Consider the following 25,682-nt stretch of genomic DNA (forward strand, 5'->3'; position numbering starts at 1 on the left):
TTTGAATGTGTTCATGAATTTTCTTGTCAGTTTGTGAAGACATAGCTTCTTCATATAATTTACATTTTTTAAGTAATTCTTCTTGTGTTTTGACAGTAATACCAGTTTAACTTAGGAGTAGCACCAGCACAAGAGCTACTTTTTGCTTTACACAGTGCCCTCCACTAATATTGGCACCCTTGGTAAATATGAGCAAAGAAGGCTGTGAAAAATTGTCGTTATTGTTTAACCTTTTGATCTTTTGTTTAAAAAAAATCACAAAAATACTCTGCTCTCATGGATACCAAACAATTGCAAACACAGATTTATCAAAAATAATATTTGTTAAATACAGGTGTGCAACAAGCATTGGTACCTTTTTAGTCCATACTTTGTTCTACCTTCCTTTGCCAAGATAACAACTCTGAGTCTTCTCCTATAATGCCTGATGAGGTTGGAGAATACCTGGCAAGGAATCTGAGACCATTCCTCCATACAGAATCTCTCCAGATCCTTCAAATTTCCAGGTCCACACTGGTGGACTCTCCTCTTCAGTTCACTACACAGGTTTTCTATGGTTTCAGGTCAGGGGACTGGGATGGCCATGGCAGGACGTTGATTTTGTCAGTAAAACATTTTTGTGTTGATTTTGATGGATGTTTTGGATCATTGTCCTGCTGGAAGATCCAACCACGGGCCATTTTAAGCTTTCTGGCAGAGGAAGTCAGGTTTTCATTTAATATCTGTTGATATTTCATAGAGTCCATGATGCCATGTATGCTAACAAAATGTCCAGGTCCTCTGGCAGAAAAACAGCCCCAAAACATTAAAGAGCCACCACCATATTTAACTGTGGGCATGAGGTACTTTTCCATATGGCTACCTCTCTGTGTGCGCCAAAACCACCTCTGGTGTTTATTGTCAAAAAGCTCTATTTTGGTTTCATCTGACCATAGAACCCGATCACATTTGAAGTTCCAGTAGTTTCTGGCAAACTGAAGATGCTTGAGATTGTTCTTGGATGAGAGTAGAGGCTTTTTTCTTGAAACCCTTCCAAACAGCTTGTGGTGATGTAGGTGACTTCAGATTGTAATTTTGGAGACTTTCTGACCCCAAGACGCAACTAACTTCGGCAATTTTCTAGCTGTGATCCTTGGAGATTTTTTAAGCCATTCAAACCATCCTCTTCACAGTGAGGTGAGACAATATAGACACACGTCCTCTTCCAGGTTGATTCATAACATTTCCAGTTGAATGGAACTTCTTAAGTATTGCCCTAATGGTGAAAATGGGCAATTTCAATGTTTACGCTATTTACTTATAGCCACTTCCCATTTTGTGAAGCTCAACAACCTTTTGCCACACATCACAGCTATACTCCTTGGTCTTACATTGTTATGAATGACTAAGGGAATTTGGCCTATATGTACCTCATATTTATACCCCTGTGGAACAGGAAGTCATGGTTGAACAATTTCTTGTTCCTAGTCACCCAGGTGTAGTAAAATGCCAATATTAGTGGAGGGCACTGTAAGTAAAAGGGCCCAAGCGGCATATTTCCTCTTAAGCTGATTTTGCATTCCAATTTTGATATTTTGTCCATGTTAATATAAATTCAATTAAGACAGTAGCTTTATATTGATTTTAAAGCTCCATGGGATTGATCTACAGCCTACGCTGATTTTAGTTGATATGTAGCTGCAGTTGCACCAACATTTATATTACATAATAATATAAAAACACAATATAAAAAATGTTATAAATCTTGGGCACTGCATTTAATTCAGTGCAGCCCAACAATATATCTATCTCATGGGTGATGGGTTCTTGCTGGATAGCAATCAATTAGCCTGAGACTCCCTGCATCAAAGGTAGTAGATTACACATTCATCCAACCAGACAACAAATGATCTTTTTGAGCTACTGTATGATTGATGCACAAGCTCATATCATACAATGTACTGTACTGTAACACCCACCCACCCCAAACACACACTTGCTGATGCTGACAGAATTGCTAGCAAATAGTTTTACTGTTATGACACTGCTTTTCAGTCGTAGTCCTGGACTTGGTAATTGCCTGATGACTAATGTTAAATGTGATAAAGCAGGCAAGATACAAAATATGGGCAGTGTATAGATGGAACCAGGGGATTCTAGAAGTATTTATGATGTCTGATTCACCTCTGGATCTTCTATCTAAATAATTACTAGAACTGGCCAAATGTAACCACAATTGAGGGGTGGCTTTAAGTTCATTATTTCATTATTTTTATAGTTAAGCCTTTAAACATGCAAAGGTAATGATCACATATTATACACATAGGTAACAGTCTATAAGGGTGAAATTTACCAATTTCGAAATGAAGATATTTCTCTATAAATCAGTGAGAAACTGTATTGCATTATTATTATTATTATTATTATTATTATTATTATTATTATTATTATTATAATTATTATTATTAGTAGTAGTAGTAGTAGTACTAGCAGCAGTAATAACATCATCATTATGAGATTTCAATTTCCATCAAATAAATGCTGGTGCTCATCTCCACTCAATGTTCACATAAACCAACGGGGGGTTTAATCCCTGAGTATAGTCACAAAATGCTATATGAATTTCACAGTTTGTCATATATAGAATGGCTACTTTGATTCCGGTGTACCCCAGTATTCTGAAGAAGAAAATTTAAAACTGAATTAACTGTATTCGCAGCTAGAGCTGCATATAGTACATGACAAAGTTTCTTCTTATTGGTTTCACTGGGAATTATTCTTCAGACTCCTGAGAAATTTTCTTTACAGCATGCCACTTTGATCATTCACTACAGCCCAATTCTCTTATGGTAGTGTTTTGTTTTGTTTTGTTTCTCATCAATAAGCAAGCAAAGATAACTATGAAGGCAGGAAGTGTTGAGTTGGGAGTTGCCCGTTTTACATGTTTGACACCAGGGTTCAATAGTTCTTTGATCAGCCCTGAGCCATGCTGATCTTGTACACATCTGTGCTCCGTTAAATATGATTCTTCACTTTCAGCAACAGAAGAAAACATCTCACCATGTAAGTGAACGCTGCTCCACTGACTATTTAAAAAAAATATCTCTTCTGTTATCATCTGTCCTTTTGGTTTATTGTTGAACAGATTCATTTGGCACATAGTGTAAGCAGGGTTTATAATAGTCTAAATTATTCTAGTTCTGCCTGTATTAACTTCTCTTATGTTTATAATTCTGTAATGCTGTTGTTTGCTAATTCTGAAATTTAAATAAGCACTTTTTTCTGTTGCTGAGTCTTAAATGCATTCCAAGCACCAGGACTGGTTTCACACTGAATTCAACACACTGCAATTCTAAAGTATTACCAAGAAGATTTCAGGGGAAAAACATCCTATTTGCCTTTCTATTTTTTAATAATAGTTAATATATAATATAACCGTGTTTCTTTTGCTCTCTAATATAAAGCATGTATGTCATCAACAAATGACCTCACTGAAATCACTGAACATCTCAAACTGGATTCAGTCGAAGAGAAAAAATCCATGGTCAAAAGGGTGGTGTTGGGTTGCAGGGAAATTAGCAGCAGGGTGTAATGTGTCAGATATGTAGGGTAAAGCTTCAACTATATTTTTAAGCTACATTAACAGTGTTTAATTTAGACATTCTAGTCATTTGTGTAAGTCCATATCATTTGTGATTTGCCCAGAGAAAAGAGCTAAAAAATAAAATAAAATAAAAAAAAAGATATGAGCATTTATAAAGAACTAAAATCTTCAACCACTGTTAGTGAATCACCACTGGTACAGTAGATCTATAAATATTCTGTGGCAATATATACTGGAATGGAAAATAAAATTCATGTTAAGGAGCACAGAACTTGACTGAGTCACAGTCAGAATCCCTCCCTGTTGTTCAAATGGAAATGGGATCCTCCAGAGTCCAATTAAATAACACAAAGCCAACTAGTAAAGCATGACCTGTTCTCCTGAGGCTGATTGGAATGATGTATACAGCTGTTTCAGCTGGTTGAACCACCAGTGAACTACACATACTTTACTCATGCATTGAAGCTTTAATTTTACATGCTAGTTATGTTAAACCAAGCTATAGATCATGCTGACATCAGTTGTAAAGTGAAAAAAGATCAGGGATAAGAAAGTCATATTGATAGAGTGTACCAGCAATCTGTCTACACAAAGCAATGCATGGCATGAGTTTTCATCAATGGAGAAAAAATTATTTGTATCTTATCCTAAATGTCAGGGACTGCTCATCTGCTCTAGCTGTATCAGTGGAAGTCTTTGTACCACGGCTACAGCAAACATTAAAAGGAAAATACATCACCATCACCACTTAACAATGTTCCAGGGTTGATGTAACGTGGGTAAATGCCAGAAATTTGTTCCTGTTTTCAGACAAAAGCTTTGCTTCACTCAAGACTGTTCACTGGGGGGGGGGGGGGGTCTGGGGGGTGAAAATGTACTAATTTAAAAAAAAATTAATTATAATGGATATTTTACAAAATGTTGTCTCCCTATAGTTCAATCAAACAGATTGAATGCAAATAAATATTTTCTGATTACAGTATGTATATCACTGGCCAGGTATCAACATCAAATCCTTCTTTCAGTAGGCAACAACATTTTAATGCAACAACATTAATGCAACATTTAATGCAGTTTAATGCAACAACATTAAACTTGCATTAGAAGCAGCAGCCTTTATTTGTCACATACAGCAGAGTGAAAATATATTCTTTGCATATCCCAGCTTGGTAGGAAGATGGGGTCAGAGCACATATCAGCTATGATGCAGTGTCCCTGGAGTAGAGATGGTTAAGGTCTTTGATCAAGGGCCCAACTGTGGCATCTAGGCAGTGCTGGGGCTTGAACCCCCAACCTTCTGATCAGTAATAGCATAAATATCACTAATGCTACTGAGGCAAAGGTGCATATAAATTAGCACTTTGTTAGAAATTCAACAAATTGTGTTGTCTTTCATACCATATTACCTCCCCAATAGGGTATTTTGACTGATAGTATTCTTAGTCCCTGACCAAGTGAACCAGTATCAGGATATATTTACTGATAGAGATTTCAAAGCACTTCTGTAAGTTGCCCTGAATAAGGCCGTGTGCCACATGCCATAAATGTTAATGTAAATGTATTAACTTTAAGATGTGTATGACTGAAAATGTATTTGGGTTTTATGTTCTTTTTGCCTGTTTTTCCACTCTTTTGTTTTGATTTCTGTCTCTTTTTTTTTGTAACTTTGCACCGTAAAATATAAATATGAGCTTACCAGCAATATGCTTCATGATATTTAAAGAAAAGAAATAAAGTAGTGGGCCATATATCTGCTATTATAATTTTCACTGCATGGCAGTAAACATTTGCTTGGGTGTCTACTTATTTGTTCCAGTTTCTTCTATGCGAATAACAGTTCTGAGCAAGTGCAGTGTTTGATATTTTATCACAATTCCTGGGAATAGATCATCCCACCGCCTGCATAGTTGAAATTTTGCAAGATTTAGTTGCAGACCTTACTGAACACCCTTAGTGCTTCTTATCAAGTTGCATAGATATTCCTCAGTATCCTGATTGCCTGGATATATCAAGGCTACAGAAAGCAGAAATAAAAACTGCATATCATTGGGTTGGCATACCTGTGGCCCACAGTATTGCATCACAAACCTGGAATGCTGTTTTCCTTAACCCACAACAGAGAAATTTATTCTCAGTTTTAAGACCAATTAAGAAAGATAGTCATACCTCAAGATCAAATCTTGACAGCTGTCATATGGACAGATACTTAAACATTCATCTCATTTTATTTCCTTTGTATCAGTCTGGATGACACTTTAGCCTTGCTCATTACTAGCACTGAACCATTATGCACCTTGTTGGGAGCCCGCAGTAGGGAACTGAACTGACTCTTCAATGAGCTTTTCAAGTGCTTCCTGAGGAAAAGCCTGGTCCATTCAGATACACCATAACCTTGCACTAACCACACTTTATTACTTGCTCTAATTGCTTTTAACAGTTAAACAGCTCGTGCTCAGCAGGGACACAAATAAATGACTGATAGGAACCTCTGCCCTGGGTGTTACATTTATTAGCCCAGGTTTAATGGACACTGTTTAGCATATTTTAAGAACTTGAAAGTTGTGCATATATTATTTTATAAACAACAAAACACCCATTTTATAACAATCCATATTTATTTAAGCAATTTTGTTCATGGAAAGCTACACAAGTAGTTATTTTTATTTTACACATTTTAAGGCAGTTTGGAACATCCATGTCAGTAAAAGAAAAATTAATTTAAATGGTATGACTCAATAACAATGTTATATCAGAATATTAAAAAACTTATTGTATAAAAGAGGCTCCATGCATAATATAAATATCAAAACTGGTGCAATTTATATTAGAATATAATAATGATTATGATGATTATCACATATATGATAAGTCTGAAGTACAGCTGTAACAGTTTTTTCATAGATTACACCTATGTGCTAGGACAATGGTAGATCGGAGGTTAAGGTGTTGTCTTACTACTTGGAAGATCATGAGTTCAAATCCCAACACAACCATTAAGCTGCTGCTGGGCCCTTGAGCAAAACCCTTAAACTGCAAATGCTGTTGTATAAATGTAATGTGCTCTGGATAAGGATGTTGTAAATGTAAAGCTTTTCAAATAAAAGTGGACCTACATCATATTTAATTGGGCTGCCATTTTAGCTTTTTACATTTTCCCCACTACAGGCCAAGAGCATTTGTTTTGCAACCAAGACCCTTTCATTTTTACACAGAGTATATAAATATATGAGTATATAAATATGCAGTATTAAATTTACTTACTGCATAAAGTTATGTGCACAGTTTTTATTATTTACTTATTTTATAAACAACTATATTATAGTAATTATTATTGTCATCATCTGAATAGACCTTTTTTATTATAATATTTTTTCAGTAGGCCTCCTATTGAATCAGGATCAGTGTTGATCCCATGATTACACTTTTTCTTTCATCATCCAACATCCTCAATAAGCACTTGCGCTGGAAATGACCTCTATTAGACCACTAGCTTACTAGGTGGCTTTATTTACTCAGCAAATATTTTCCAAGCGCAATTTGGCAATTCCGTTGACCTAAATTTGCAAAACCGGTATATCAGTAAAGTACAGCAACGCTGGAACAGGATGTGCATGTATATTCCTGAAATGAGTAGACTACCTTTGCTGATTGTGAGTAAAAATATGTACCGAGGTTAGCAGAAACATACAACTCCTCCCTTGTGCCGTTGGACAGCACGTGCGCTGTTCTGGCTTCCGGCGAACCTGATGCTCGAGACTGCAGAGAACACAGGGATGTATGGGCGACGCTTCAGTCCTGTGTTGTATACATGGGCGGGGCTTCCGTTCAGGGCTGTGTGTGGGGGCGGGGCTTAAGGGCAGAAGCAGGGTTTCATCACGGCGCTGTACACAGGGAGGGGCGGGGCTTGAGCTCAGCGCTGGAAACATCACAAATCCTGAATTTCAGGTGGCTGCAGTGAGTTGGCTCACTACCGCCATACACAAACATTCAGTGTCCAGGGAGCTGCAATCCTACAGGGACGCTGCGAGTCAGTGCAATATTGAAATGCAGAGTAGAGTTATTTGGAGAAAAGAAATTAAATGTCTGAGTAGTCACTACTTCAACACAAAAAGTGATTTTCTTTCTTGTCAGTCATTTTGTTACTTTACTTAAGTGTCAACTTCACCTAACGCAGTCGGCTCTTCCGCCTTTGACACTTCGGCAGCTGACGCCGAAAAGCAATGTTGATATTTGGGAATAATCGCTGATTAAGTCGATCGGAAAGAGGCGAAATTATCCTGGAAAGTCGTCCACATGGTGAGTAATGTATGTTGCTGTACTGATTAGCTTCTGTCTTTTTGAGCAAACTTTCTCTCGCCATTTTTATGTCGTCCACTGCGCATGTGACGGAGCCGGAAATCTACCTGATTCAGGTGATCAGGTTTTGTCGCTCCGTCCATATAGAACTAGAGCTCACCTTCGTGTAACATATTACAGAATGTATCTTTTAATTTTTATTACTGCTTTTAATTGTATGCTATTACTGACTTATCAGTATAATCCTTGTCTGTATTTGTTTTTTCTTAAATCTAACGTCTGTCACAGTAGAAGCCTCGACAGCTTGAGTAGCTTCCTCTCAAAACAAATGTACGAGGAGACCAGAACTAATTAGGACACACTATTATGCCTCTTATCCTTCACCCAATATTAGCTGTTTTCTCTCAATGGTGTAAAGTTGCCCAGTTTTTTTTAATATATCTGTTCGGACGTCATTTTGGGAACAAGCTGTCCTCTATTCACGTTAATTCAGCGAAACTCTCATCGATACCAGCGTCTGCTGTGCTACAGCGCTCCAGGAATTTCCAAACGACCTGCTCTTGTTTACTTCTTAAGTTGAGGCTATATATTACCTCCTAGTCGTGCCCACAATTCCTCCGAACAGGTTTTTAAAATTATTTATTATTATTATTTTTTTTAAAGAGGCCTAGAATATATTCGAGGAGCTTATTCCCAAATTAATATACCTAATAAGTAACCTTTTTTCCTTAAAAGTAAATATGCTGAATTACATAGGCGTGAGAGAGTTTTCAGGTTGCTACACTCCAAACTACCATACCACCACATGAGTATTTATTACCCAAATACATTTAAAAAAGCAGTAGTTAAATGAAGATGACAGTTTATAACCTGGAAAATAAACTGGCATTAACCTATGCTGAGTTTATAGATAGTAAATGAATGATTATTGGGGCTTTTCTAAATAAGCAGCTGTTTTTATTGAGTCATAGCCTGCATATTTAACTCAGCTTTACTCCTGTGATAAACATTTCCACAGCCAAACTATGAGAAGTATTAATTTATATATATATACCTTTTATTTATTTTTTTACATGAATTGTCTTTTCATGTAGCTATTTGCTGCTTTTAGTTGGGCTATTTAGTCATTAGATAACTCAACTTTTGAGTTATTTAGATAAAATTACTTAGCATCTTCCCACATCTTAGGTGTGGGAATCATTCCATCTTAGGCCCCTCTCACTTTTGGTATAAACAGAACATATCATTTAACAAACGTTTAAGCACTAATCACAATCCTATTAGAGTGTAATGTAATGTAAATTCTGTTAGAGATGAAGGTATAGGTTTATGGTTAAGTTTATTGTAAAATGCTGAAATTGTTGTACCCTATCGCATAGCTAGCTCTTCAGCATGTTTACCTGTAGAGAGTGACGAGAACGTACAGGCATGCTGAAAAACCAGCTGATGTTTGCCACACTGCTGAGATCTGCTTTAAGATCAGCAACGCTCTTCATGTTGTTGCCTCATTACAGACCTGCAATATCAAGCAGTCCCACAGCAGTCCCTTGCCTCCTTGTGGAACTGAATAAAAGCTAAAAAGTCTTGATGCTAGTCAATTTCTGCATGTCAGTAAGAGTGGGTATCAAAATCGTTGCCATGAAAAAGAAAAAGTCTGGTGAGGTTTGTGAATAAAAGTGTTCAATCATCATGATTAAAGCAGCTTATAAACTGAAAAAGATTTTTTTTTTTTTTTTAAAGGATGCAAAAATGGTTTCCTGTGAAAGAAATGTGGATTCTTGTAAAAGAAGTCAAATAAAACGTGACGCCAAATAAACGTTTAATCCTCGTTGGCGAAATCGCATTAATCATATAGAAAATGAATGTCAAGAAAAGCTGCATTGTGGCACTGAAGTTTATTATCAAGCCACGTGGAAGTGAGGAGAATGTGTTTAGGAAGTGGCTTGCGACATTTAAGGGACAATATTCTACCACTCGGAAATGCTACAGGAAAAAGGCTCTGGGTTATTCCATGTCCTGTTCCTGAGGTAAGGTGTGTCTATGAGAATGAATGTGCAGCAAAAAGTTTGTCTAGATCTTGGCTGTTTGCATTCAAGACTTGGTGATTGTGTGTGTGTGTACAAACGCAGTACCTGTACATTCTCTCAGGGCTCAAAGTGCTGACTGCATGCTGGAACACGGCACACAGCCTACAGGAAGCCCACACAGGAAACGGCCACTGCATTGTTGCTCCTGTCCGCCGGGAATCCAGCCGCTCCTTCAGTGTTGTTTCAGAGTTTCAGGAGCGTGTCACATTTCGCCCCCTACGCACACTCGTACAAAGGCTAGACGTCCTTTTGCTCGACTGCATCTGGCATTGGTGTTTGTGTGAATAGGAAGAGGAAGCAATATATGTCTTGGCCCATTCCACATGGGTGCACTGCTTCCTATATTTCTTACATTCCTGTTTTATTGGCATGTAAATACTAAAGCTGCCATTGTGCATTTTTGTTTTTTATTTAACCTACTGTAGTCAGTTTTTTGTCTTTTACATTATAAATTGTGAAGTAAAAATGTCTATGTGTATGTTATTTATGGCCTTTGCAAATTCCATAATGCTGTTGTTGGCTGTCATTCTGTCAGGTACTGCTCAAATTCCTACCTCTGGTTTGTTCATCACTTGCTTGCAACCCGAGTAAACCCAAATGCAGTTTTAAATTATATTTATTGAAGCAAAAAAAAAAAAAAAAAAAAATTCCTATACCAACTGGGCCTTTGTAAAAATGTATTTGCCCCTGTTACTAATTCCCCAAATCTATGACACTGCATTCATAATGGGGTTTGGCTGGACTAGACGCAACCGGGCTTGATTACTGCAAACCCACTTCAATCAAATCAACACTTGAACAGCATGAAGTTGGTTAATAGGTCTTACCCAGTTGCACACTATGCCAAAATTTAAAGAAATTCCAGAAATGGTGAGGAAGAAGGTGATTGAAATACAGCAGTCTGGGAAGGGTTATACAGCTATTCCAAATACAATGCGACTTCAAAGAACAACAGTGAGGGTCATTATCTCCAAAGGGAAAAACTCGGCTCAGTAGTGAACCTTCCCAGAAGTAGCTGACCTTCCAAAATTAATCCATGAGCACAGCAACGACTCATCCAGCAAGTCACAAAAGAGCCAAGGACAACATCAAAGAACCTACAGGGCTGTCTTGCTTCAATAAAGGTCACTGTTCATGACTCCTCTATCAGAAAGACACTGGGCAAAAATGGCGTCTATGGAAGCGTGGTGAAATGAAAACCACTGCCGACCCAGAATAACATTAAGGCTCGTCAGAATTTTGCCAAAACACACCTCGATGACACACAAACCTGTTGGGAGAATGTTCTGTGGATTGAAGAGTCGAAACTATTTGGATGACAGGGGTCCCGTTAAATCTGGCGTAAACCAAACACTGAATTCCACAAAAAGATAATCATCCCTACGGTCAAGCATGATGGTGGAAGTTTGATTGTGTGGGGATGCTTTGCTGCTTCAGGGTCTGGGCAACTTGCAGTAATTGAGGGAAACATGAATTCTGCTCTCAACCAGAAAATCCTAAAGGAGAATATTCTGTCTTCAGTGCGTAAGTTGAAACTCAAGTGCGACTGGATTATGCAGCAAGACAATGATCCAACGCATAGGTGTAAGTCCACCGCTGAATGGTTTAAAAAAAAATTTAAAAAAAAGGCAAAATGAAAGTTTTGGAGTGGCCTATTAAAAGTCCGGACTTGAACCAATTGAGATGCTGTGGCAGGACCTTAAACGGGCAATTCATGCTTGAAAACTCTCCAGTGGAGCTGAAATAAAGCAGTTCTGCAAAGAAGAGTGGGCCAAAATTCCACCACAGAAAGACTGATCTCCAGTTATCAGAAGCATTTGGTTGCAGTTATTGCTGCTAAAGGTGGCACAACATTTTAAGTTTAAGGGGGCAATTAGTTTTTCACATGGGAGATAGGTGTTGGATAACTTAAAAATAATAATAGTAATAATAATAAAAAATGTATTGTGTGTTTATTCAGGTTGCCTTTGTTTTACGTTGTATTTCATTTGAAGACATATGAGAGAGACACAAAACCAAAAGAAATCAAAATGGGGCAAATAATTTTCCACAGCACTTAGTTTTTTTAGATGCTTTACATGCCTTGTGTAATAGCATATTTAACCTCTAATATGAGTCAAATTTATACTGTTTGCTATAATTGAACTCATTTGTCACTTGGAAGTGTGTCATTTATCACTTGGGAGTTTTTTGGTCAGCTAATAAAGCAGAATTATTTTAATTCCTTAGATGGTAAGGAAGGAAGTGACATGATGCTGACCTCAAGGAACTGTTTTTGTTCTACTGCTGTACTGATCCAGGGTTAATCTAATCTAATGTGACATACAGTTTTGGACACCATTGCAAATCAACCCAATTATAAATTCGCTCAAAGGCTGAAAGGAAGAATTTTTCAGATGCAGTTAGTCTTATGAGGGTTTTTCTTATTGTTGTTGCTGTTCTAACTAGCATGTTTTTTCCTGAGCATTGGAAGTTTTCTGTGTAATGATCAAAAGGCTTAATGAGTGGACTGAAGGAAGTCATCTCGCATGCAGACTTGCCCTCTGTAGGAAGGGTGCGGGCAGAGTTGTTTGGTTTAAGCAAGGACTGATATGGTGACGTCATGTCATCCAGCTGGCCAGTAAAGGCTATAATAAGGAGAGATGTGGCATAATCAGAGACCTGAGCAGCTTGGATATAAAAACCGGTAATGCTCTCACACTGATGGTGTCATATTGAAATATTGCACATGTTGCATAAGCTGTAGGAGTATGATTAGTCTGAATCTGTCTCAGAAAAAGGCAGGGCTTTCTGTGTAGGCGAGATGAAGCTTAAATCTAGGCTATCAGTCCTAATACAGAATCCTCACTGTCTGTAGACCAGACCTACACCATGGATGTTATGGAATCTGTAGCTGTCGTAGATGAGAAATCGTTTTCTCATCATCTCTCACATTCATCTTTGATGGCCGGGATGATCTCATGCTAGAACTATAGCTTGTGTGCTGTAGTGGGGTTGAGCTGACAGGAAAAATAATTGTTTACTATTAGAGAGAGCTATGGTGTATTTCCCACTCTAATTGTGAATCATTATTATCATCTCACTGTAGCAGTCATAATTTTCTCTTTCATGACTTGTTCCCATAAAAATGGCTGAGTACAAGTGTTTATTGGAAGCAAATGTTGCCTCGGTCACCACCCATATCTAGTAAACTGTATGATCTTGGATTAAGAAATGCATAATCAGAATGACTTAATGAGAGAATTTGGCATTTGACTGAGTTACTGGCACATTTTCGTATCATATTCCATGCAGACATGATGGTCATCTGCTGTAATCCACTCTTCATATTAATCCTTAATCATTTATGAGCAGAAATAATTTGTGGATAATGTGTGGCTGGTTATTACATGAGTCAGGGCCTATTTGGAAACTATACCTGCCTCTGTTAATAGTGCTTTGTTTTCTATGCATAATCACTGTTAAATGAAGTAAATAAAGCATATGGTGCTGCTACTGATAGTAGATTAAAAATACAGATAGTGGATTGGAAAATGTATTCAGTAATGTTCATTCAACTTGCCTGGTCCAGCCCTTATCACACGCTTCCAGAGATTTGGCAGGTTGCTGTTTCTATCACCATGATTGCTTCTTGAAAACATGTGGACACACTGGATGTGTGTTTGTGGTTATTTACTGGTTGCCTTGGTAGTTTTTTCTTCTTGTTCTTCTTGGAAACCTCTTCAGCACTTCAGCCTTATGCATTGTATCTAAAAATTATATGAATTTAATTGTTGGCTCATTAGTTTCAGAACAAATACTTCTTTATTGCAAGTGTTTACTGTCCAATGTGGAGATGCATCTCACGTCTCGAAACACTGATTTTAATCCTAAAGGCTGGACCTCTTTAGCACTTTGAGGCTTAAGCGATCACCTTGGAATGCTGTTGCTATGGCAGGCAGTGGCCATGTTACAAACGTTCAGAGGGGCTCCAAGCCTCAGATAGTAGGTTTGTGGGGTTTTTTTCTTCTTCTTTTTTTCTTTTTGGTGATGTTTATCACTTTTTGTTTATTAAGTTGAGAACACTTAAATCCAGTCTGGTGAAGAAATTTTTAGTGAAACCTCAAGCTTTTCCCCCAGTGTCTCTTGGGAACTTTAGAAGTACAAACATGTTGCTGATCTGGTTGAATGCGAGTATGAATAATAAGTTTGGTGTAATATTTGACGAAATTGCTGGAGCTCATACACTCAAACGGGAAAATGCAAAACTGTCTTGGAAAGAAGTAGGGATTATTCTATAGCATTTATTTCAAATCGCGTACGAGTACATTGGTGTGTTTTTTGGTACTCGTTTTAACCATACCACACACTGCAAAGAGTAACCTACCTAGTTTTAATTAATCATGTAACATTTTATCTGGCACTGGTTGAACAGTGGCCATGAAAAGCACACACATGCATGTTCATGCACATAGACTACTAGGCTCATACTTTATAATGTTATCTAGTTTGTTTTAAATAAAGTGCATTATCTGGCTACATTAGTTACCTTGGAACAAGTATGGTTGCAGTGGAGAGCGGGGCTTTTTTTTCATTTTGGAAAAGTGCTTCTGTACAGCTCTAAGTAATGTGCATTTTATTGACTTCGTTATATTGGAATCCCTCGTTGTTAAGGACTGATAGCAAGTGATCGCAAAGAACAACATACTAGGTAAACACTCTTATTTTCATTCACCTAGGATTGTTTTTAGTCTATTTATCTCACCTAGCTAGAGTTTGCTGCCATGTTGGTTGCTGCCATGTGCCACTACCAACAAACTCCTCAAGCCTAGTCTTATGTTTGATCAGGTTACTTGCATTGTCGGAAGATGCTGTAACTGATCCTATTGATATTTTCACAAAGCATAGTTTGATGTGTGCTTTGCTTTGAATATACATCCAGTTGCTGTCATTTTCTGTTGTCTGTTTATTAGCATGACCATGTTCACTAGGCTTATGTCACAGAGTATCGTGTGGTATCGGATGCTAGTTTCTCCATCCATCCATCCATCCATTTTCCATACCGCTTATCCTACACAGGGTCATGGGGGAGCCTGAAATCTATCCAAGGGAACTAGGGGCACAAGGTGGGGGACACCCTGGATGGGGTGCCAACCCATTGCAGGTCAAAACCATTCAAACACTATGGACAATTTGGAAATGTTAGTCAGCATACAACACATGCTTTTGGACTGGGTGAGGAAACCGGAGTTCCAGGAGGGAGTTTGGCAAGTTTTACACCAAAGAAAACTGCTTTTATGTTGAAACTGAGCAGATGTTCATTCCACAGTATTAACCAAGCCTTATAACCACAAACCAGAAGTGCACACGGTTTGTGTGGATAAAAAGAGTACTGCTGCTATGCTACAGAGGACTGTTTATCCTTCAGAGTTTAAATGATCGCTTATAAGGGTACGCATGTCTCACCAAAATGTGCTGTGAGGCAAATGGTTTGGCAAGTTAATATAAACTTCCAGACATCAGTTCTTCACATGGACAATAAGCCAACCTAAAATATTTTCCCATCAGTCTCTGGATCTTGGATCTTTCTAGACAGCATAATGAGCACATACTGTTTACTTAAGGTAGCTTGAAGAACTGTAACAGGCTTTTTTTGGTTGTCGTAATAATTAGATACAGTAGTCAATGAGTGCCTGGAGTGTGACTGAGAGAACAGGAGCCATAACTTGAATGCAAGAAATTAAACTGTGGTGGTGATGATGATGAAGATGAAGGTATTTTAGTAGAAACAACTGTCACTCACTACTACCACTACTATCACTTGCTAAAACGCTAATTTTGTATGAATTCGAAATGTAACAAATTTAATGAAAATAACTAATTTTTTAAAGGAATGTCCACATAAGTTAATCATACAGTTGTGCTTGTGCAGTGACATGAGAAGAGTGAGAGAGAGAGCGAGAGCGCTACAATAATTGGAACTGGATATTTTATTAATTCATTAATCTTCAGTAAGTGCTTTATCCTCATCAGGGTCACTGTGAATCCAGAGTCCATCCCAGAAAACACTGGGCATGAAACAAAAACACACCATGGGTGGGGTGCCAGTCCATCACAGGACACCATGCACATCCATTCACACACTCATTCACACCTATGGGCAATGTAGCATAGCTAATCCACCGACTGGCTTTATTTACTGGCTACTGGTGGGAGGAAACCCGTAAGAACGCTAGAAGAACACAGAATTGGCTAATTGAAGAGTGAAATATGAGAAAATGAATAAAGAATGGGTTTAAAAATTGTTTAATCAAAGTCAGTTACTTGCTTTACCTCTTAAAATCATTAGGAGAAAGTTTTCCTTCTGGAAGTTATAGTAAGTAAATACTTGTAAATCATTAAATTGGTGCTTATAATTCATCATACAAGTTAATTACTAATCTTAAGTCACTACATGGATAAGGGGAAGGTGAGTTGTGATTTACACTGTCATTGTAAATAAGGCAAATATTGGTGTATAAAAACAAAACAAAACTGTGCTGGTGCGTGTTCCCACTTTGGATTTGCATGGTCATCCAACAGTGTGGCTCTGCTGATGTTTTTCTAAATCATAATTAACTTCTCTATCTTTTTGTTTCTCCTAGGTTGGATTTCATGAGGATTTATTACTGACGTGTTCATGGAGCAACACCTAGGATATGGATGACGTGCCATAAGAGCTGCTTAATGCTGTTATAAGAATCTGGATCCACTTCAGAAAGGGAATGAACAAACCATAAAAAGACTCAAGCAGATATCTGCCATTTTCTGGTAAGGCCTCTGGTCATTCAATTGGTTGGTGTAACCTTGGAGACTTTTAGAGACTCTCAATGGACATCAGCCTCATGTGTGAAGCAGTTGCAAAATTCTACTCTGATGTTCAACAACACTTTAGCTTCTGCTTGTGTAATTACATAGCCTCTCATTGAAGAGGCTCATCCAGTTCAAGGAAATAACACCAGACCTGCTTCAATAAGAGCCTCTCTCTTAGCTGGAAGGCAAATTTCTGCCCAGAATCCAATGGCATGGGTAAAGTTCTTCAAGAAACCAAGGGGCAATCTTGGCAGGGTTTACCAGCCGGGGTCTATGCTGTCCCTGGCTCCTACCAAAGGGCTTCTAAATGAGCCGGGACAGAACAGCTGCTTCCTTAACAGCGCAGTGCAGGTATGGCTTGGTTTATTTATTTATTTATTTATTTATTTTTCCTTCCCCTTTCTGTATATTCAGTGGCCTGTTTGTTATTTCATTGCGACATCTCTCTTGGGAATGTACATCTTGGTTTCGACAGACAAATATTTACTCCATCTTGACTCCCACCCCCACAAGTGACTCAGAGGGCACACTTAGTCATGCTCCCAATCTGTCTACTTGTTACTAGAAGGTGAGGTGGTGGGTGCATGGGTAGTATGACTGAGCATCTCTTACATCACTTCCTTTTTTTCTTTTTTCATCTTTCATCACACTGTAATGTGGTCATACTCCGGGCATGATTCATTCCCACATGGCAGACCTACAGGCTGAGACATGCAAGAACCAAATGTCTCTGGATTAAGATAAAAGATTACTTAAGTTAAAGACTGGATATTTTGTATGTATGTTATGAGCAGGCTTGCAAACCACGAACCATTAAGTGCAAAGCAAAGGAAAATGTGACCATGGACCTTTTTGACTAAACTTTGAGTATTTAAATATCATAGCTGGTAGAGTTGACTCGAGAAGGGACAAACTTTCAAAGTTTATGGATTATATTTGTGTTGATTTAGATAATGTTTGGGGTTTTAGTGGGTTTTTAAGCTTATGATATCACACAATATTGTGCAGGGTAGGTCTGTCACAATAACTACTTTTTATTTTATTTTTTTATTTTATTGGACGATATATTGTCCCAGAGATAATTACGATGTAACCGATATTATTGTAGTTTTAAGACCATTTTATGCCACAGATATAATGATAATATAATAGTATTATAATGCAAGTACACCAATGAACTTTTAATTCTTAAGATTATTCAGACATTGGAATTGGAATGTCAAACAATATTTTTTTGTCTTGTGACGAAAATATCCTTTAAATTTATTCAAAATGTGATCGTCATATTTATTCATTTTAGTCAATTTTGCTCTGACTTAAATGGCATCACGTATTAGTCAATGGCATGTTAGTTGACGAGAAAATATTCACACATTTTATATTTGAACATAAACATCAACAAAAACATGTGAAAACTGCCCTTGTTGTGAAAACCTGATCTCCTGAAATAATATTACAATAAGTATTGTAATACAATATCGTGAATTCTTTATGCTTTAGTTATTCATATACATATTTTATCCATATTTAGTTATATGTTGGGCCCTTAACCCTCTCTGCTCCAGGGGCGCTGTATCATGGCTGACCCCAGCTTCCTGACATGCTGGGTTATGCAAAGAAAAGAATTTCACTGTGCTGTAATGTATATGCGATCAATAAAGACACATTATTCATTGTCCATGTTTTAGTTCGTTGTTACAGAAAGAAATTTACAGCGTGACTTACCATTCTACCTAGCACCTTACTTGGGTTTAAGTAAGGTACTTGCATTCGCGTCATTTTGTGCAGCAGCAAGTTGTAATATTAAGTTTGTTGTGTATATGTCTGATTAATCTTATGAGTACAGGGTGAGTAAATTAACCCGCTAGTAAAGCACTTCAGTTTACCGCTGTTCATACACTGTTCAGCTTCGACTGTATTATTTGAAACACTACAACTATTTCTAGATTTTTCTTCTTCAAAAAGCATTGTTAGTGCATTGATAAGCTCTTGAGTGTTGTTTTTTCAGCAGTATAGTTTAATTAAAATCTGTGCTAGTGCTTGCTATACATCTTAAATTCATATGCACAGTTTTTGTATTTGAATGTGCATGTTTATTTTAAATTTGATGAATAGTCAAAGTTATTTTAAGCAGACGAGAGGACAGAAACCGCACAAATGGCTAAAATGTTGGTGACCTTCATTCTTATGTAAACAAACGTACACAATGGGCAATATCAAGGTCATGTCCATATATTGTACGATAAGTCAATAACAGAATTATTGTGACAGGCCTAGTGCAGGGTCAGACCAGTTACCTAAAGACATAGCACTGTGTGTGATAAATAACTCCTAATACTCTTCATATCTCCAACGATGATTTGCATAGGTGCTGTGGCAGCTTGACATCTTTAGACGGAGTCTACGACAACTTCCCAACCATTACTGCTTAGGGGAAGCCTGCATCTTCTGTGAATTAAAGGTACTTTCCTCAAGGCCCAGAACCTCTCGATGTAAATGATTGTAATGTCAGCTGGTGTTTGTATTAAGGTCTTGTATTGTTTTCTTTTATAGGGAATATTCTCACAGTTTCAGGACAGCAGGGAGCGAGCGCTACCTTCAGACAATCTGCGCATTGCCCTGGCAGAGACTTTTAAGGATGAGCAACGTTTCCAGTTAGGCTTTATGGACGATGCCGCAGAATGCTTTGTAAGTATGTGAGGAAGAGTAAAAAGGTCTGGAAAAGGACACAGACATTTTGACAAATTTCCACAATTATTATTAACACACACATGCACACAGAATACAGTTCTAAGCACAATAATTACGTAACCAAATAATTTTTGGCTTTCAATTTTTATGTAGTCTGACAGCAATGTGTCACTGTTTCTTTTTAGCTATGCAACATGCTTTTATTTGTTTCCATAGTTAGGCCATATTCTTATGTTATATTTTAGAGAAAATAAGGACAGTGTAAGTGTATTCCAAACTATTTTATTGAGGTAATGCAAAGAAGCCTGTGTGCACTGTACATCATTGTTCCAAGCTCTACAGGCTTTCAGATTCAGTGTCCGTACCCATGGGATTGAAGTACGTATTGTCTTCTCGTAAGCCTGTATAGGATTTTTCTCAAGCAGCATAATTGCAGTAAACCTGCTTAGCAAGGGGACCTGTAATCATCATTTATTTAGCAGAGCTATACAGAATATATCATTAGCTCTGTACACATCCATTTACAGTACTTCTACACAACATGAAACTCAATAAAGTCTTTCTGTCAGGGCTTCGGTGGGATGCAAACTAACCAGTATACAAGTCGTCATTTCTGACGCCACCTTTCTTACAGCTGCAGTTAGGAATAGCTTCTTTGTGATCTAGTGTCAGTAAAAAATGTATCTGTTTATTCGTAAACGACCAAGGAGAAAGTACTACAAACACTACCATTATGAAGAGCCTGGCTGTGTCGCCTGAAAGAGTGCTTGAGTAGATAATAATACATTCAGGAAAGCCTTTGTTTACTTTGTGTCTAGTTAATTACTGGAACCAGAAATGTGCAGTTTACGTAGTCTCATGAGTTTAGTGTGTTTCTATGTTCTAGCAAAACTTGTTCAACGCCTGAAATCATTAACCAGCTGTATAGATTCCTGATTAAGATCTTGTTTCATTTCATTGGGTAAATAATCACATGGAGAAATTTTGACCTGTTATGTCTTCCTACTGCCTACAATATAATTCTTAAAACTACAGGTTTTCCTGTAATATGTGAACTAAAATATATCTCTCTTTTGCATGTATCTTAACTAAGTCAAATTGTAGCATTTAAAAAAAAAAAAAAATTCTAGTATCCCCTTATAGTGAAAAGGGAGGAAACTGCATTTAAAGATTGCATTCCTACTGCACAGCTGGTACCTGATTATAAACTGAATTGTTAAGGTCCATTTCATGGTAGCTTGTTATTCAACAATGTGAATATTTTAGACATCTTTAGGCAGATTAACTGTTTTTCAAGAAATATAGTTATGGCTTCTTAACCTAAAGTTGTCAAAAACTGTTTTGGCCAAAACACTAGCGACATCCAATGGATATTCTAAGCTTGCTACAAATATTTCTAAATAATTAATTGCAACAGTGGACAATTGTTTAAATATCGTCTATTATTTTGTCTGATTTTTTTCCCCTGTGTATTTCTCATACATGGCATGTGTTTGATTTATGATTGTATATAAAGGAGAACATTCTAGAGAGGATCCACCTCCATATTGCTCCTGATGTTGATACAGATGCCTGTACATCCAAAGTCTGCATCACACATCAGAAGTTTGCCATGACACTTTATGAACAGGTATTGCCCAAACAAGCATACACTCTGTACTGGCATTTAGGAAAATGATCAGTGCTTTAGGACTCCATTCATTTTCTTCTAGCTTTATATATTTTTATTTGTAGTCTTACTCTAGATTTCTGTTTACTGATATTAGATTACTGATATTTGCAATGGCAAAAACTGATATTTGTGCTGTATTCAACAGGCAGTGTTTATATTGTAGAAAGTGCTTGCTGAAGAAACCAATTTAATCTTACCTAAACAGCAAAGTCCTCTCCTACGATATAATGACATGGCTGCAGAAGTAATTAGCATTTAGCAGTTGCCATGTGGCACCTAGCTGAGTGTGTGTGTGTGTGTGTGTGTGTGTGTGTGTGTGTGTGTGTGTGTGTGTGTGTGTGTGTGTGTGTGTGTGGCAGGTTGTATGTCGAAGCTGTGGAGCCTCGTCTGACCCTCTGCCCTTCACTCAGTTAGTGTTCTATGTTTCCACCACAGCTCTTTGGTAAGCTGAAATTCTCTTCTGCATGTGATACTACATGGGCTGTGCAGTTGTACTTTGTACTGTTTGAAAAAGCATCAAGCATTATAAATCGGTTTTTAAAGTTGAGACGATTGTTGGACATCTTGGCATTTATTAACACCTTTCAGATGTAGTCTTTAGATTTAGATATTTACCCATTACGTGTTAAAGCTAATTTTCCTTTCCAGTCTTTAACCTTTCTCTGTCCATTTGCCTCTCTCTCTCTCTCTCTCTCTCCCTTTCCTCATTCTTTTACTGCTCAGCGAAAAGTTATTGGAGAGGAGAGATGAAAAGCCACGTTCTGACATGTTTGGTGAACTGCTCCAGGCAGCCAGCACGATTGGAGACCAACGTGACTGTCCAGTAGGTGACCTCTTATGTGGATCAGGCTTTACGTGAATAAAAAATGTAATGAAAGTTCAGTAAGGCTACTATTACTTATAACTATTTCAGTAAAACATAATGGAGCATGCTTTTATTATCATCAAATATGAAGTAACAGCAGTGCCCTGAGGTGTTGTATTAAACTTATTCTATAGCTGTTTATCAATGCTATATATGAGCATGAAGAGAAATGACGCATCATACTTTTTAAACCATTTATAGTTGCATTGAACATTCACGAGAGAAAATAGTTCTCAATACTTTCGTAAAATGTTACGTTTGAGCTATATCAAACTGGATCAACTATTCAACACATTTTTCTGTGCGTTTCCTATTTTTTCCTATTCCTATTTCCGTTTAAATTTGATTGATTGTTAGGCTTAGATTATGCCTACATAATATACAATACAATCCACATACAATTCCCTGTGTTTGAGCTGTGTAGGAACTTTAATGTATATTAACAAGTGCATTAATATTAACCTGTCATTTAAATCACAGTCAGTGCTATCGTCAGAGCCATGCTGTTAGCAAATTAATCAGCACCTTCTGAACAATCAAATTTGAGAATTCAACAGTGGTGTAAATGTGCGGTGGGTTTTTATTATTTATTTATTTATTTATTTATTTATTTATTTATTTATTTATTTATTTATTTTTTGGGTTAATAATTTATCTGAGAAGACTGAGAAAGGTGACCTGACGCATGAGATGAGGTCTATAAAATATTAAAATACACTGCATTTTTAAATAGGCATTAGGCCCAGCTTGATGGTTGCATCATACATAAAACTGTCATATATGATAGAAATAGTACTAGGAAATGAAATTTATTACACGATAAAATAGTTCATGCATCATCATTCCTCTTCGTTCTCTTGTCCTGTGTTAGCTTTATAATGTGTCCACTCTTACTTTTTAAACTGTTTATCTGATTAGAGTGGAACATTTTTGGAATGCGAATCTATATTCTGTGCAAAACAGTATGCAAGTGTGTGGTTTTGTCTTAACACATGTGCACGTCTTTCACCAGAGTAAGTGCGGTCAGGTGATCAAGATCCGGCGCGTGCTGATGAACGCACCGGAAATCGTCACCATTGGTTTTGTGTGGGACTCGGAGCAGTCTGACATGATGTTGGACGTCATCAAATCTCTTGGACCACACCTTAGCCTCTCAGGGGTAATACTGAAATAACACTCGCAGATTCCGAAAATCTGTTTTGATTTTGGCAACAAATACAGGAGCTTTAAAGGCAATCTAAAGTTCATGTTTACTCTGCACAGTGCCTGGCTGTGCCAGCAGATTAGTCCAGTCTGATTATGCTTATAACAGGACAAGGCCAAATGACCCTGCTGTCAGAAACTGAACATACAATATAAAATGTACTTTTGTCAATGTAAAGGTTTTTTTTTTCATCTTCATCTTTTTAGCATTCATGTTTTCACAGTATTATAGTTTAATCTATCTATAATTCTATCTATCTATCTATCTACACACAGTCAGAGCAGCTTTGATTAAATAGCTATAAAAGGATTTGTTTGACGTCACAGAAGTTCAGAGGCACTGACTGGATGAAGTGCTTTTTATTTTGGTGCTGCCAAGCATATGTGTGAAATTCTGACTTTATCCTCTTTATAAGGCTGAAGTTGTCAAAAGTTGTGGGTGGAGTTGACCCACTCTGATGACCAGGCCTTTGTGATGGAGGGTCATCTGGTGTGTGTTTGTGTCATCTGGTGTGTGGGTGTCATCTGCTATCTTTCTTCTTTTTTCTATTAGGCTACAGCTGTTTAGTTCAGTTTAGCACAATGGGTGTAAGGCTTGGCTCCTTCCAAGGTTTCACACAGCCGTATGTTGTTAAATATTATGCCTTTCAAGGCAAGAGTTCCCCCGATCAAGACATTTTCCCCTGGGGGCAAGAAAGCACACATTCTTCCCCACGCCCTGTTCTCTGGATCTGAACACGCTGCGGTAGTGAGTTAGTCTTTCAGGAAGCCCACGGGTGACCACAAAGGCTGCAATTCATGCTTCAGCTGCTCATGTGATGCTGGCGGGTGTGCAGGAAAATAGTTCCCCTCCTGCGCTATGAACCATTGTTCAGTAAATATCAGGACATGGGGAACTGGGGCTGGAGGACAAAGTGACCCTGGCCTTGTGCAAGCAGATTTTACCCTATTCATTACAGGGCTTAAGAGTTTCATAATGGAGGCAGGACCTTAATCTTGTTGTTATTAAAGACTGTTTTTTTTTTTTTTCCTGCAGAAAAGCAGTTGTATAGATTAGGGTTTGCACAAAAAAAGTTTCTTTCTCAGTGCAAGAACAGTGTTGATTCTGGAGAATTTGCATATGTGCACAGAACCATTGCATAAAACAGGGCACCATTATTCCTTCTTCTTCTGTGACCAATGGCTGTAGTTATTTTACCAATGTGACCAATTTGGAGAGTCTAAAGGGGGGGACTTGCCTGTGAATTAACTTATAGTAAGAAGGAATCAGTTTGTCCTAAAAAAAAAAAAAAAGAATAGTAGTATAATGTATTGAATATTAAATTCTCAGTTACTGAACACACAAGGACTGAAGGTATGATTGGGTGAATGAGTCATAGCTGCATGCTTCATCTCACTCAAAGCTTGACAGTGATGCATTACAACCTGCCCATTATCAAGACCGAATTTTACCCGCAAGTAACTTATATATTGCTATTAGCAGAGGAACAAAAACATTGCCCCAGCAAATTATTTAACGAGCTGTTAATATTGATGGTTCCCTTTTAACTTTAGGAGGATATCTTAATATGGCATCTTAATATGATTAATCCTTAAAAGCAGTTATTTTTGCTGTGGATTTTGGTTATTGTAGCTCAAATGTGCCATTAAATCAGTAATTAAAATTGCAGGCGTTCCATCCTTAACAGATATCTGTTATGCGAATGTAGCTACTCTGTACAGTAATGTAAAAAATCCAGTATCTCACAAAAGTGAGTACACCCCTCACATTTTTGTAAATATTTGATTATATCTTTTCATGTGACAACACTGAAGAAATGACACTTTGCTACAAGGTGAAGTCGTGAGTGTACAGCTTGTGCAACAGTGTAAATTTGCTGTCCCCTCAAAATAACTCAACACACATCAATTAATGTCTAAACCGCTGGCAACAAAAGTGAGTACTTAATGGCTGTGTGTTGAGTTATTTTGAGGGGACAGCAAATTTACACTGTTGCACAAGCTGTACACTCACTACTTTACATTGTAGCAAAGTGTCATTTCTTCAGTGCTGTCACATGAAAAGATATAATGAAATATTTACAAAAATGTGATGGGTGTGCTCAATTTTGTGAGATACTGTATAATATAGATACACATCAGAGAGTAGTGATTGAGAATCACAATTTCAAAACTAAGACTAAAAAAAATCATTGTTCGTATTTCATTTATACGAGCAAAATGTTGTTGAGTGGTGGTACCTGGTTGACGACCCTGCCGCCGACCTATGCCATATGGAACCAGTGGCACTGAGCATGCATTAACGGTGCCAGTGGGGCTTGTCACAAAGTTAGTCACTGTGGAGGCCTGTATGGTTTTGGTTGCTTTAGATAAGGTGGCAAGGCTGAAGGAAGAGCGGTAATCTTATGGGCACCGGAGGAGGTGCGACAGGCGGTAATGCCATAACATCGTGTG

At 37.6% G+C, this 25,682-nt stretch overlaps 1 protein-coding gene across 2 annotated transcripts in view; it reads left to right on the forward strand.

The window, feature by feature from the left end:
* Positions 1 to 7,492: 7,492 nt before the first annotated feature.
* LOC128632970 (inactive ubiquitin carboxyl-terminal hydrolase 53) overlaps positions 7,493 to 25,682 on the forward strand; it is a 49,889-nt gene continuing 31,699 nt past the window's right edge. Inside the window, exons 1-9 of one of the 2 annotated variants that reach the window (XM_053681327.1) lie at positions 7,493 to 7,879; positions 16,590 to 16,755; positions 16,916 to 17,148; positions 19,166 to 19,258; positions 19,351 to 19,485; positions 21,005 to 21,118; positions 21,520 to 21,602; positions 21,884 to 21,983; positions 23,038 to 23,184. In XM_053681327.1, coding sequence (XP_053537302.1) covers positions 17,005 to 17,148; positions 19,166 to 19,258; positions 19,351 to 19,485; positions 21,005 to 21,118; positions 21,520 to 21,602; positions 21,884 to 21,983; positions 23,038 to 23,184 — 816 coding nt within the window. In that variant the 5' untranslated portion in view covers positions 7,493 to 7,879; positions 16,590 to 16,755; positions 16,916 to 17,004. Of the gene's footprint in view, positions 7,880 to 16,589; positions 17,149 to 19,165; positions 19,259 to 19,350; positions 19,486 to 21,004; positions 21,119 to 21,519; positions 21,603 to 21,883; positions 21,984 to 23,037; positions 23,185 to 25,682 lie in introns of both variants that reach the window. The other variant, XM_053681326.1, reaches the window with a different exon arrangement.

This window comes from Ictalurus punctatus, chromosome 7, assembly GCF_001660625.3.
Source record: "Ictalurus punctatus breed USDA103 chromosome 7, Coco_2.0, whole genome shotgun sequence".
In the NCBI taxonomy this organism is placed as follows: Eukaryota; Metazoa; Chordata; class Actinopteri; order Siluriformes; family Ictaluridae; genus Ictalurus; species Ictalurus punctatus.